The sequence below is a fragment of the Phocoena sinus genome, chromosome 3, assembly GCF_008692025.1.
Source record: "Phocoena sinus isolate mPhoSin1 chromosome 3, mPhoSin1.pri, whole genome shotgun sequence".
Lineage (NCBI taxonomy): Eukaryota > Metazoa > Chordata > Mammalia > Artiodactyla > Phocoenidae > Phocoena > Phocoena sinus.
The window spans coordinates 10541314-10555126 of NC_045765.1; the positions used below are offsets into that span (position 1 = coordinate 10541314).

A 13813-nucleotide genomic window follows, 5' to 3' on the forward strand; every position below is an offset into this window, starting at 1 on the left:
AATCTAACTGTTGATGCCCCGGCTCACAATGGCTTCCCACCAGCATTAAATTAAATTAAACCCTGAACTTGCTTTCCCGATTACAAGTCATGTGGCTGAGACTCTTGCAATCTAGTTCACTTTCCTCCTCTCTTGCTTCTTTTTTCAGCCATGTCCTGTCTTGCTCACATCCTGGTACAATCCAGGGATTTTAGCTGCTTCAGGGATTTTACATGTGCAGAGTCCTCCTGCTAAAATGTTCTCCCCATTCCTGGCCCCATCACAGCCTAGCCCACTGCCTGTCTGTAGCCTAGTCATTTCTACTGTGGATTTTGGCTTCAATACCTTTTTTTTTTCCAAGAGCCTTTATGAGCCCTTAGACTGAGTCCTCCATTGACGTGCTCCCATTTAAAATAACTCAGGGATTTCTCTGGTGGCCCAATGGTTAACACTCTCTGCTCCCAATGCAGGGGGCATGGATTCCACCCCTGGTCAGGGAACTACGATCCCACATGCCGTGGGCAGGGCCAAACAATAATTTAAAAAATAAAATAACTCAAAACCAGCTATCATTTACAAGTAGGCTTGATGGTTGGACTGTAAACTCCAGGGGACCTAACCCTTATAAATTTTGTTTGCCATTGTACCCGTGGGCCTGAGCAAACAGGAACAGGCTCGATGCAGACATGTAATAAATATTTGTGGACCACTGACAGGAGACAAAAACTCACCCGGGGAATTTTTCAGTGTGCACACACTAAATTATAAGAATAGGGGACTCCCCTGCTGGCGCAGTGGTTAAGAGTCCGCCTGCCAATGCAGGGGACACAGGTTCAAGCACTGGTCCAGGAAGATCCCACGTGCAGCAGAGCAACTAAGCCTGTGCGCCACAACTACTGAGCCTGTGCTCTAGAGAGCCCATGAGCCACAACTACTGAAGCCTGTGCACTTAGAGCCCGGCTCTGCAACAAGAGAAGCCACCACAATGAGAAGCCTGCACACCGCCACGAAGATCCAACGCAGCCAAAAAAAATAATAATAAATTTTTAAAAATAAATAATAAATGATAATCGCTAAAATATATGTAATACATGATAAAAAACAAGAAGCTTGGGCTTCCCTGGTGGCGCAGTGGTTGAGAGTCCTCCTGCCGATGCAGGGGACACGGGTTCGTGCCCCGGTCCGGGAAGATCCCACATGCCGCGGAGCGGCTGGGCCTGTGAGCCATGGCCGCTGAGCCTGCGCGTTCGGAGACTGTGCTCCACAACGGAAGAGGCCACAACAGTGAGAGGCCCGCGTACCGCAAAAACAAAAAAAAAACCAAGAAGCTTGTTAGTGAGTTTTTAAAATAATGTGAATTCTATTTAAGTAAAGGAAGCATCAAATTCTGTAAGAGAATACTCTTTTATAGCCAAATTACCTGCACTTAAAAGTTGATGAAAATTTGCTTTTATTATGTTTTATATGGTTTGGGAAAAAACAAATATTTAATTAACACAGCACGAGGTAAAACTCATTCCATACAAAGTCAATTGAACTCTCATTTCAGGTAGTACCTTAATGAAATTTGCATCACTTTTTAAAGAATGTCTTGACTTTCAAGGGTTGGGGGTTGTCAGGTTAGCTGAGCTCGCTTGAAAAGAACAAAGCTGACCTTAATAGTAGCACTCATAATTAAAAGGTAATAAATTGCCCATCCTGACACCCTGTGAACAAAGCCCTTGTGGATGAAAAACTGCAGTCTGCCTCTACAAGGATGAAGTAACTAGCCACTGCAGTGGCTGACCTTCAATACACCCTGAAAGGAGTTCGGGGCAGAGCTGAGGAATGAGCGCTCTGTGCTCTGGGAAAAACAGGCAGAACAGGTCTTCAGACAGTTAGATATTCTTCAGGAGAAGATTTTATGAGACCAATTCCTTGCATCTTCTTATATCTAGAAAAGGACTCAAATCATTGACAGAGACATCTGTTCCTCATGACTAGTAGCAACCCTCTGCCAACATGTGTGCTTCATTGCACGTGTCCCCCTTCACCCAAATCACATGTATACTGACCTCTCCCTTACCTTTATGGGACCAGTTCCTCAGAGCTATCTGAGAGGCTGTCTCCTAGGCTATAGTCCTCATTTTACCCCAAATAAAACCTAACTCACAACTCACACGTTGTGCACTTTTTTCAGTCGACGCTTACCCAACATAAATAACTGAAAATTTTCATTTCACAAGATACCTCAATCTCAAATGCACCCGGATGCCCACAGTCAAGAGAAAATGTTCTGCAGGGTAAAAATTACCTTACAAAGTGAAGGGCAGTGGGGAGCCCCTGCCACAAGCTCTTATTCGTTACTCACCGAAAGACACAGAAATCCAGTCAGTGAGGTAAGAGCTTGGGCCAGGCTGATGTCCACATACTTCTCAGCTACAGCAAGCTTTCTGTCTGGAGAAATGCACAAGGTCACTGACTTATCTATGATAACTATGACAACTGAAAGGAGTAAAGGCTTAAAAGACACACCCTATTCTCCCTGACTAGATTTACACAGTCATCAAGCCCAAACAGTAACAGGCTCAGTGTTACTGATTTATATAGGATTATTGTTGAACCAAAGAATACACACCCTGTTTACACTAGTTCCTTTTAATTGTACAAGTAAAGATACAAGTTCAGTCGTCCCTCAGTATCTGCGGAGGATTGGTTCCAGGACCACCGCCCCACGCATACCAAAAGCCAAAGATGTTCAAGTCCCTTGTGTAACATGGTGTAGTATTACACTCTGCCCTCCCATTCAGCGGGTCCCGCATCTGCGGATTCAGCCAATCGCGGATCTACCGACCCCCAGGGTCGACTGTATTCAGCGGTATCAATAGAGTGGTTCGCTGCCTACGGAAGTCTAAATCGTTGCGTATTTTTACAGGGTAATTATTCATTCATGGAATTGATGTTTATTGAGTACTTACTGTATACCATGCACTATTCTAAATACTAGGAATGTAAAATAAACAACACAACATATACACAGAAAAATCAAATAAGGAAGAAAGCAAATGACGGGACTTCCCTGGTGGTCCAGTGGCTAAGACTCCACGCTTCCAATGCAGGGAGCCCAGGTTGCATCGCTGGTCAGGAAACTAGATCCCACATGCCGCGAGGAAGATCCCGCACGTGGCAACGAAGATCCGGCGCAGCCAAATAAATAAATATTAAAAACAAAAAAGAGGGCTTCCCTGGTGGCGCAGTGGCTGAGAGTCCGCTTGCCGATGCAGGGGACACGGGTTCGTGCCCCGGTCCGGGAGGATCCCACATGCCGCGGAGCGGCTGGGCCCGTGAGCCATGGCCGCTGGGCCTGCGCGTCCGGAGCCTGTGCTCCGCAACGGGAGAGGCCACAGCAGTGAGAGGCCCGCGTACGGCCAAAAAAAAAGAAAGAAAGAAAGGAAGAAAAAGCAAATGGCAAATGCTAGAAGAAAAGTAAATGGTAATGGGGTACCTGAATGACTAGTAGTAGTTGAACACAGGCACTCTTTGGGGAGCTGATGTTCCAGCGGAGACCTTGACAAGACTGATTAAAACGTTGCTTGACATAACCGAGGCTGGATGGACTTGAGCGAGACAGTTTATTTGTGAGAACTTCCAGCCCTATAACTTTTTAGCTCTGCGTCAGTCCCAGATCCCCACCCCTCCTCCACGTGCCTGACAACAAACATTTCCTGCCTCCTCTTTTCCTGTTGTTGCAATTATTTAAAGCACTTTGTTAAGTTTCAAGACACTTCCCCACGCCTCTGACATCCTGCACTTTACCCCCAGTCCCCGCTCACCTTCACCCCCACTATCATCCCAGCCCCGCCCACAAAGCAGTTTTTAATGAGGCCCTCCTTCCCTCTCCAGCCGCTGGCCTCCGCATATTAAAGCTTTGTTCCTACATACCCTCTCTGAAACGATTCTGGCTAACAATAGGCGTTTCTGCCTGCTGCAATAGTCCCTCTTAATACAGTTATTCCTTACTGACATTCGAAGTGGCATTTTTCTTTTTTTTAATTTGACAATCTGAATTACAAAGGCCAACTGTAGGAAGATCTGGGAGAGGACATTTCAAAGGAGAGAAATGCCTGAAATGCTTATATAAAAGCCTTGAGACATGAATAAAGCTTGGGGAGTTTGAAGAATAGAGAATTCCTCTCAGCGGTGCGCTGAAAGTCCACACTGCAGAGCTGATCATACAGCTCTTTCCAACTCTGCCTTCAATGACTGAGAGCTCGAATTTGTGGTGGGAGAATTTACACCTCAGAAATCGACCAGTGCTACAAATCAGATCTTTTTCCTGACTTCCCAGCAAACCATTGCCTCTAATCATTGGTTCCCATTATGGGTATAATAATGGCACCTAACTCGTGGGTTGCCTCTAATCATTGGTTCCCATTATGGGTATAATAATGGCACCTAACTCATGGGTTGCCACGATTTCCTGGCTCACATAGTAATGTTTTATCAGCTCCTATTTGGGTCGGGCACTGTGTTAAGCCATGGTGAGCAAAAACTGTTCTCTTGTAGTTGCATTTTACAGGGCCTTTCATCAGATAATTTTCAGAGTCTTGGATCTCAGTACAGTCATAGGTGAGTGCCGTCAATGACTAGATCCCCAAATTAAGAACCCTGGCCGAGGGGGAGAGTCAGAGGAGGCTACCTGAGCAGGCCCTCCTGATGCAAAAAATCTAGAAGCTATAGAGGTGCACTCGTTAGTGTTTCCAAATTGGGATGCAGACAGTATTTTAAAGACTGTGTATTTTAATATGTATTAGAAAATATCACCAGCACCGAAAAACAAACAAACTTTGCTGAGTTTAAAAGAAGAGCCAGGGGCTTCCCTGGTGGCGCAGTGGTTGAGAGTCCGCCTGCCCATGCAGGGGACGCGGGTTCGTGCCCCGGTCCGGGAGGATCCCGCGAGCCGCGGAGCGGCTGGGCCCGTGGGCCATGGCCGCTGAGCCTGTTGGGCATCTTGATCATCCCAGACTGTGAGCTTTGGTACAAAGAGGCAGGAGAAAGGAAAGGCCACATGCTTACCCCGGCTCAGGGAATTAGCAAGCCAGTAGTTTCCTTCCCTCTGCTGCAGGATTGGAGTGAAGATAGAACACTTTGGCTAACGAGGAGCTTCGGGGACAAGGCCCCTAGGGCCAGAGAAAAACCGTAAATATACCAAGTGTCCCCTATCAACACAATCTCACACCAACCAACTGGAAAGCTTTGCTACCTTGTTGCTTCTTAGAGAATGTGTATTGTCCAGAAACTGCACACATGACTGTCTCCTTGAAATTCTCAAGCATCGATTTATCTTCAACATCTACATCCTGGGGAGAAACTCAGCCCCTGCCGTCTCCTGTGGGGCCATCCTGGAGATACAGAAATCCTTGTAAGTTCTAGAGGAAAGGGGGCAACTTTATTATTATCATTATTATTCCTATTTGGAGGTAGTCCTAGGTTAATTAAGTAGGAAGTCTAAACCAGTTGTTCTCACAATGTGTCCCTAGACCGGCAGCCAGGACTGGGTTCATGGGTGTGCAACCAGAAGAGCCACAGAGGACCCCACTCTTGGTTGAATGCTCTGCTATCACTGTCTTGACATTTTTTCAACATGGGGTCCCACATTTTCATTTTGCACTGGGACCCCAAAAATTATGCAGCAGGTTCTACCAGCCATATCGGCATTACCTGGGGAGTTCTCTGAAATGCAGTTTCTCAGACTTCATCTAGACATGCTGAAAGTCTGGGGTGGTACCCAGCAACCTGTGTTTTAAGAAACCCTTTAGGTGACTCTGACGCCTGGTCAAGAGTGAGAATCACTGTCTAACTGCCCTCCCGATTTTTCTGGCCTATTTCCAAGTCCCTTGGCACTAGATTTGCAATTGCTTGTGGCTCCGCTGACCCCTTTCTCTCACCTTAAAATTGCATGGGCCAATTCACTACTCAAAGGAATCAATACTTCTCAAAAATTTCTGAGAATTCCAGGCTGCTCCAATGCATCCCTTTATGTCCCGGGAAGGGAAGGAGGAGAACTGTGCTGTTGAATCCTCACACTGCTGGTTTTGGATCCAACCCTTTAAGGAAGACACTGAGATTCAAGGAAAGGGGGTCAGTCTCCCCAGACAACTTGCTCCTTGCTGTGATTAAGGATCCTCATGGAATTTTCAAGATGGTCCTCTTTCTTCACAACTCATAAGTGTTGTCCCTGGATGTTCTCTCTCTTCTGCCTCTTCCTCTTCCTCTTCCTCCTTTACATTCCTGTCCTTTCCGCCCTAAACCCTCTAACACACGCCACTCAAAGGGAGGAATCAGGTCGGGATCTCCTCAAGTCCTGGTAATCGTAATATAAATAATATGAATAATTGCGGCAACATGGATGGACCTAGAAATTATCATAATAAGTCAAGTAAGTCAGACAGAGAAAGATAAATACCATATGATATGACTCATATGTGGAATCTATTTTTTTTAATGATATAAATAAATTTATTTACAAAACAGAAACAGACTCAGATTTCAAAAACAAACCTATGGTTACCAAAGGGGAAACGTGGTGGGGAGGGATAAATTAGGAGCTTGAGATTAACATACACACAGTACTATATATAAAATAGGTAAACAACAAGGACCTACTGTATGGCACAGGGAACTCTACTCAGTATTAGGTAATAACCTATATGGGTAAAGAATCTGAAAAAAAATGAATATACGTATATGTTTGAATCATTTTGCTGTACACCTGAAACTAAAACATTGTAAATCAACTATACTCCAATAAAATTTTAAAATAATAAGAATATGAATAATGAACGTGTTGGGAAGGGGAAATATCCCCTCCTCCTTCTTGAGTTCTTCTGGGTGATCTAATAATGAAATTGACACAAGACAGATAAAAAGGAGAAACAAAAATTAAGTCATACATACAGAAGTCTCATAGAAATAGGACCTAAGAAGTGACCAAGGCAGGCAGCTTTTATAATTTTTAGACAAAAGAACAATAAATTTGTGAGAAGTTGACCATACAAAGAAAAATAGGCTTGGATGGCTAATTGATGAAGTAACAAGATCTGTTTATATAGCCTTCTTGGCCCTGGGCTCCCTATCTCTGGTGATAAGGATTTTTCCATCCTCCTGGTACAGGGAGGGTACCTTTTCACATGGGAGATTTATTTTCTGCTTTCAAGGAGACAGAGGGGAGGGTCAAAGTGTCCCTCTCGCAGTGGACATTTTTGTGAAGTGTTTTTTTTTTTTTTGGCTGGGCTGTGTGGCTTGCAGGATCTTAGTTCCCTGACCAGGGATTGAACCCAGGCCCCCTGCATTGGGAGCGTAGACTCTTAACCACTGGACCACCAGGGAAGTCCCTAAAGTAACTTTAATTCAAAATAATCATTATGACACTTTGGCATATTTGGGGGTGGCCTGCTCTGAGCCCCAGTAAATGCATACTCTGCTGTGGGCTTTATTTTTTTCCTTTTCATATGTACTCCTGGAACGTAGGGTAGTCCTACATCCTCACTCCCATTATCCAGATGGGAAACAAAAGCTCAAACATGTTCAAGGATTTTCCTCCTTGGCTTTATACAGAATTTGAATCCAGATGTGGCTGATTCCACACCACGCTTTAGGAATTTCTACAGCAGTAAATCTTGAAGTGTGACCCCCTGACCAGCAGTATCAGCATCAACATCACCTGGGGACTTGTTAGAAATGCAAATTCTTGGACTCCGCCCCAGACCTAGTCAATCAGAAACTCTAGGGTAGGACCCAGAGATCTGTTTAACAAGCACTTTGGGTGATTCTGATACACACTAAAGTTTAAAAACCATAGTGCCATCGTAAGTACTATCTTCCTTGAGAATAACCAACTTATCAGTGTCCTTATTTTGTCCCCTGGTAGGTGGAGCATGGAGGCTGGCTGTTGAAAGCTCTGTAATTCTTATTATCCTTTTAGTCTCTGATCCCTGGGGACTCATTATGGATGGCTCCTTCCCCCTCATTCCTAAGAACAATTGGTAGACACTTGGAGAACCGCCTAGTCAGTCCTTTCTTGCCTCTTTGGAAAGGTCCAAAGATCCTGAAGTAGACTGAGGGGACAGAGTTGGTAAGGATCTAAGTCTGTCTCCTGCCGTGGATTCTTCCAGGAGACAGCACTCACCCAGTTATTTCTAAGCCGGACTTGGATGTGACCCTACCAAGAGCAGGAGGAGGTAAGATCTGAGCCTCCATGAATGGTGTTAAATATTCCCTGATCTGCAGGATTCTCTGGCTGAGGGAGAAGCATAAAACAGAAGCGAGGGTGGGGTTTTGTTCCCTAAGAACATCTATGAAGTTCGAGAAATGAGGGGCAACTGATTTCTCAAAGCTCAGTGGGCCGGAGCATGAGTAAAGCAAACCAGAAAGAGTTCCTTCGGGATTTTTTATTAATTCATTTATTTTTTTAATCATGACAAAATAATATCAAATAAAATGTACCCTTTAAGCTATTTTAAGTATGCAGTTCAGTAGCATCAAATTCAATCCCATTGTTGTGCCACCATCACCACCATCCATCTCCAGAACAGTTTTCATGTTGCAAAACTGAAACTCTGTCCTCATGAAACACTACCCCTCCCCATTCTGCCATCCCCCCAGCCCCTGGCAACCACCCTTCTGCCTTCTACTCTCTGTATGAATTTGACTCCTCTAAGTACTTCATATAAGTGGAATCTTACCGCATTTTTCTTTCTGTGACTGGTTTTATTCACTTAGCATCATGTCCTCAAGGTTCATCCATGTTGTAGCATGTGTCAGAATGCCCTTCCTTTTTAAGGCTGAATAATATTCCGCTGTATGTATATTCCACATTCTGCTTATTCATTCATCTGTCACTGGAGACATGGGCTGCTTCCACCTTTCGGTTATTGTAAATAATGCTGCTAAGAACATGGGTGTATAAATAGCTCTTGGAGATCTTACTGTTAGATCTTTTGGATGCAGACCCAGAAGTGGAATTGCTGGATCATACGGTAATCCTATTTTTAATTTTTTGAGAAGCTCTTCAACATTTTCTTTAAGAAAAACAGAAAACAACAAGGTCCTACTGTATAGCACAAAGAACTATATTCAATATCCTATGATAAACCATAAGGGAAAAGAATGTGAAAAGTATATATATATATATTATATATATAATATATAAACATATATATTATATATAACGGTGACTTTGCTGTTCAGCAGACATTGGCACAACATTGTACATCAACTGTACTTCAATAAAAAATTAAATTAAATTAAAAAACATAAATAATCAATAGCAGAAAGGAAACCTAAATACACTGAAAAAATATGAAAAGGATTATGCCAATATATGTGTTATGGTCTAAAAGTTTGTGTACCCCCAGAATATATATGCTGAAATCCTAACCCCCAAATATGATGGTATTATGAAGTGGGGCCTTTGGGAGGTGCTTAAGTCATGAAGGTAGAGCCCTCATGAATGGGATTAGTGTCTGATAAAAGAGATCCCTCACCCCTTCTGCCAGGTAAGGATGTAAGAAGTCTCTAGCCTCCAGGCCGAACCTCCCTCCATCACCCAACATGCTCGCACCCTGATCTCAGACTTTCGTTCCAGCCTCCAGAATTATGAGAAATAAACTCCTTATTGTTTATAAGCTAAAAAAAAAAAAAAAAGAACGAAAAAGAAAAACAGAAAAATTACAAAATCTCTTTCTTGCCTTTTTAAACTTTCCAAATGTTGAAATTTCATTCATGTTTCTGGAATTGTGACAGTTAAACAGATCAGTCTGTGTGTCAGAAAATTAAGGGGAAGAGGAACATCCTTAAGTAAGCTCAATATTTTCTCTTCCATAAAGACTAATATAACAATAACTATTCTGTTATTAATAAAAAACAATAATGGCAATGAAAGCCAATATTTCTGGAGTATTCCCTATGTCCCTAGTACTCAGAACGTTTCCTATCTAATGCATATGTCTTATTAATTTGAAGGACACAAATGTCCTTTGAACTTTGCTCAACTTCTTTTCCTTTGTGACTAGACACCTGTCCTTCCTCCTTTGCTTCATAAACCATTGCCTGGGTTCTGATCCTGTCAAGGGGTCTGGATGTTAGCCTTGGCTAGTTCATGAGTTCCCTCCCACATGCCAGCCAGTGTGAAGGCAGAGCTTAAAAATGCTCACTTGTTTCCTTTGCTCTCTCAAGACTCTATGCATTCCATCCTCCCTTCACTTCTGTTACAAATATGTGTCCTTCCAAAGCTCATATTCTGAGATGAATAATTTGCTTTTGATTAGAGCAGGAAATGACACATCTTCATCAATTATGTGTCCTGCTGGTATTTGCACACCAGCTCCTAGAATTATTCACTCTTGAAGCTTTCTCAGTGAAACCACATGGAGTGTCAGTTTTACAAGGTAAATTCATTGCTGAGAGTACCTTGCCCCATGTGTAATTATTACAGGGCCCAGATGTTGGAAGAACTTGAATGCCAAAGTGAAGACTTGGGGGTTTATTGGATAGAATGCCATTGAAGTGTTCCAGAAGGATGTGCTGGACCTTCCCTGGCACGCTTGAGAGGAAGATTGCTCTGCAAAAATGCACAGGGTTAAATGCATTCAAGAGTACTTGGAGGGGCTTCCCTGGTGGCGCAGTGGTTAAGAATCCGCCTGCCAATGCAGGTAACAAGAGTTCTAGCCCTGGTCCAGGAAGATACCACACGCCACGGAGCAACTAAGTCCATGCACCACAACTACTGAGACTGCGCTCTAGAGCCCACGAGCCACAACTACTGAGCCCACGTGCCACAACTACTGAAGCCTGTGCGCCTAGAGCCCGTGCTCCGCAACGAGAAGTCACTGCAATGAGAAGCTCGCGCCCCGCAACGAAGAGTAGCCGCCACTTGCCGCCGCTAGAGAAAGCCTGCAAGCAGAAACGAAGACCCAACGCAGTCAAAAATAAATAAATAAATTTTTAAAAGAAAGAGTACTTGGAGGGTAGGGGATAATTACAAAGCCATTGCCATATAGACATGTCCAAAAAGGTAGCTACCAAGGAACAACTAGTTGAAAGAAATATGCTATAAAATGACTCTGAGTTTCTAGACTTGCAGGATCTCAGTTCCCTGACCAGGGACTGAACCTGGGGCCACAGCAGTGAAAGCGCCGAGTTCTAACTACTGGACTGCCAGGGAACTCCCTAAATCAGTTTTTCAGAAAAAGTATTAACTATTCTTGTTTTAAGGGCCAGACAGGAATTTCCCCTACAGGTATGACACTTCCACAATAGACAAGATGTAGATTCATTTAAACTTTTCTTATAAATGTCCCTCACTGTAGGCTGATGGCAAATGACAGATTGCAGCAAAACAATTCTTTCTATATAGACAGGTTCCAATAGAGTGGTTTGATCCAATTTGTAAAAAGTAGAATATTTAAAGGAATGGATTAATGATATTCTTTCTCACATTGAGACAGTAAAGAATCTGAGCTTATAATTTCCAGCAATACCTGAGATTTGCCATTCTGAGCAGACTCAGTATAAAGTTAACTACAGAGTTAAAATTCTCTGAGAAAGTGCAGTCATCCAACCAGGTTTGACCCTATGTGAAGAAAACGATGAGAATTTAATCACAGATTTTATTTATTTATTTAATAAATTTATTTTGTTTATTTATTTTTGGCTGTGTTGGGTCTTCACTGCTGTGCATGGGATTTCTCTAGTTGCAGTGAGCGGGGGGTACTCTTTCTTGCAGTGTGCAGGCTTCTCATTGCGGTGGCTTCTCTTGTTGCAGAACACGGGCTCTAGGTGCATGGGCTTCAGTAGTTGTGGCTTGCAGGCCCATTAGTTGTGGCTCTCAGGCTCTAGAGCACAGGCTCAGTAGTTGTGGCACATAGGCTTAGTCACTGCGGCATGTGGGATCTTCCTGGACCAGGGCTTGAACCCGTGCCCCTGCGTTAGCAGGCGATTCCTAACCGCTGCACCACCAGGGAAGCCCTAATCGTAGATTTTAAAATGCCATGCAGGCATGATAGTTCCTAAAAAAATTAAATATTTTAATTTTTAATAAAATGTTTTAATTTTTAGTATTAGAACAAAACGTATGGTACTTAGAAGTCATTAAATAATTACTTGGTGAAGGAAGAAATGAGTAGAGCAACCAGAAGGGAATAATTGTTTAAATGACTTCTCTCAAACAAGTGATGTCTGTGTGTCTGTTTCATGGTAAGTCATGTCTCTATTTTCCAGTAGACTCATCAACAACATGGAATCAGAAAACCAGACTGGTGTCTCAGAATTCCTCCTCCTGGGCCTCTCAGAGGATCCAGAACTGCAGCCCCTTCTCTTTGGGCTCTTCCTGTCCATGTACCTGGTCACTGTGCTGGGGAGTCTGCTCATCATCCTGGCCATCAGCTCAGACTCCCACCTCCACACCCCCATGCACTTCTTCCTCTCCCACCTGTCCTTTGTTGACATCTGTTTCACCTCCACTATAGTCCCCAAGATGTTGGTGAACATCCAGACAGGGAACAAAGTCATCACCGATGCAGGCTGCCTCATTCAGGTGTATTTTTTCATGGTTTTCATATGTATGGACAATTTGCTCCTGACCATCATGGCTTATGACCGCTACGTGGCCATCTGCCGCCCTCTGTATTATGCAATCATCATGGACCCCCGTCTCTGTGGTCTGATGATTCTTTGCTCCTTGTTCATTAGCATCATGGACACCTTGCTCCACAGTCTGACGGTGTTGCATCTGTCCTTCTGCACAGACTTGAAAGTCCCCCACTTCTTCTATGAACTTGCTCAGATCCTCAGACTCGCCTGTTCTGATACTCTTATCAACGACATCCTGATGCATCTAGTGACTAGCCTGTTAGGTGTCGGTCCCCTCTCAGGGATAATTTTCTCTTACACTCGCATTGTCTTGTCCATCCTGAGGATCCCATCAACTGGTGGGAAGTGTGAAGCTTTTTCCACCTTTGGGTCTCACCTGTCTGTCGTTTTCTTATTCTATAGGACCTGTGTTGGAGTTTACCTTAGTTCTGCAGCTACTCTCTCCCCCAGGAGGAGGGCAGTGGCCTCAGTGATGAACACTGTGGTCACTCCTATGGTGAACCCCTCCATCTACAGCCTAAGGAACGGAGCCGTAAAGGGAGACTTGAGGACACTGATCTCTGGAACATTTTCTTTTTCATGATTCTGTCATCTGCCTTGGGTGTGGGCTTCTAGAAAGAGTCAAAGGGAATGAAATACTGGGTATGCAAGAATTCCTGACTCTTCCAAAATTCAGTTCTCCTAGCAACGTGATTAATCATGGGTTTTCAAATCAGATATCTTTGTATTAAATCCTTCTATACTGGGAATTCCCCGGAGGTCCAGTGGTTAGGACTCTGAGCTTCCACTGCAGGGAACATAGGTTCGATCCCTGGTCGGGGAACTAAGATCCTGCAGGCTGCAATGCAGCAGCAGCAGCAGCAAAAAAAAAAAAAAAAAAAAAATCCTTCTATCCTGTGTTTTACTACCTGTCACTTATCAGCTACCTTAACTCTCTGAGTTCAGTTGACATCTATAAAATAAGCAAAATGTTACATATTTGATAGTGATATAGGGAATATATCTCATATATGGCAATATATATGTGTACAGTAAAATCACATGTGTAATTATCAGGTGTTAACCAAAGTCAATTAATCTCAATAAAGCTGGAGGAAAAAATTATCATCAGATGTGCAGACCATGTGTTTGTAAACTTGTAGTGAACACTCATTTGCTTTCACATTATACTTAGATACACCAGTTCTCGTTTCGTTTCTCCCTT

General features: G+C 43.5%; 1 protein-coding gene across 1 annotated transcript; it reads left to right on the forward strand.

Moving 5' to 3' along the window:
* The first annotated feature begins 12250 nt into the window (after positions 1 to 12250).
* On the forward strand, positions 12251 to 13192 carry LOC116750673 (olfactory receptor 7A10-like). The gene has a single exon (XM_032625616.1). The coding sequence runs from the start codon at positions 12254 to 12256 to the stop codon at positions 13190 to 13192; it is 939 nt and encodes a 312-aa protein (XP_032481507.1). The 5' UTR covers positions 12251 to 12253.
* The last annotated feature ends 621 nt before the right edge of the window (positions 13193 to 13813 follow it).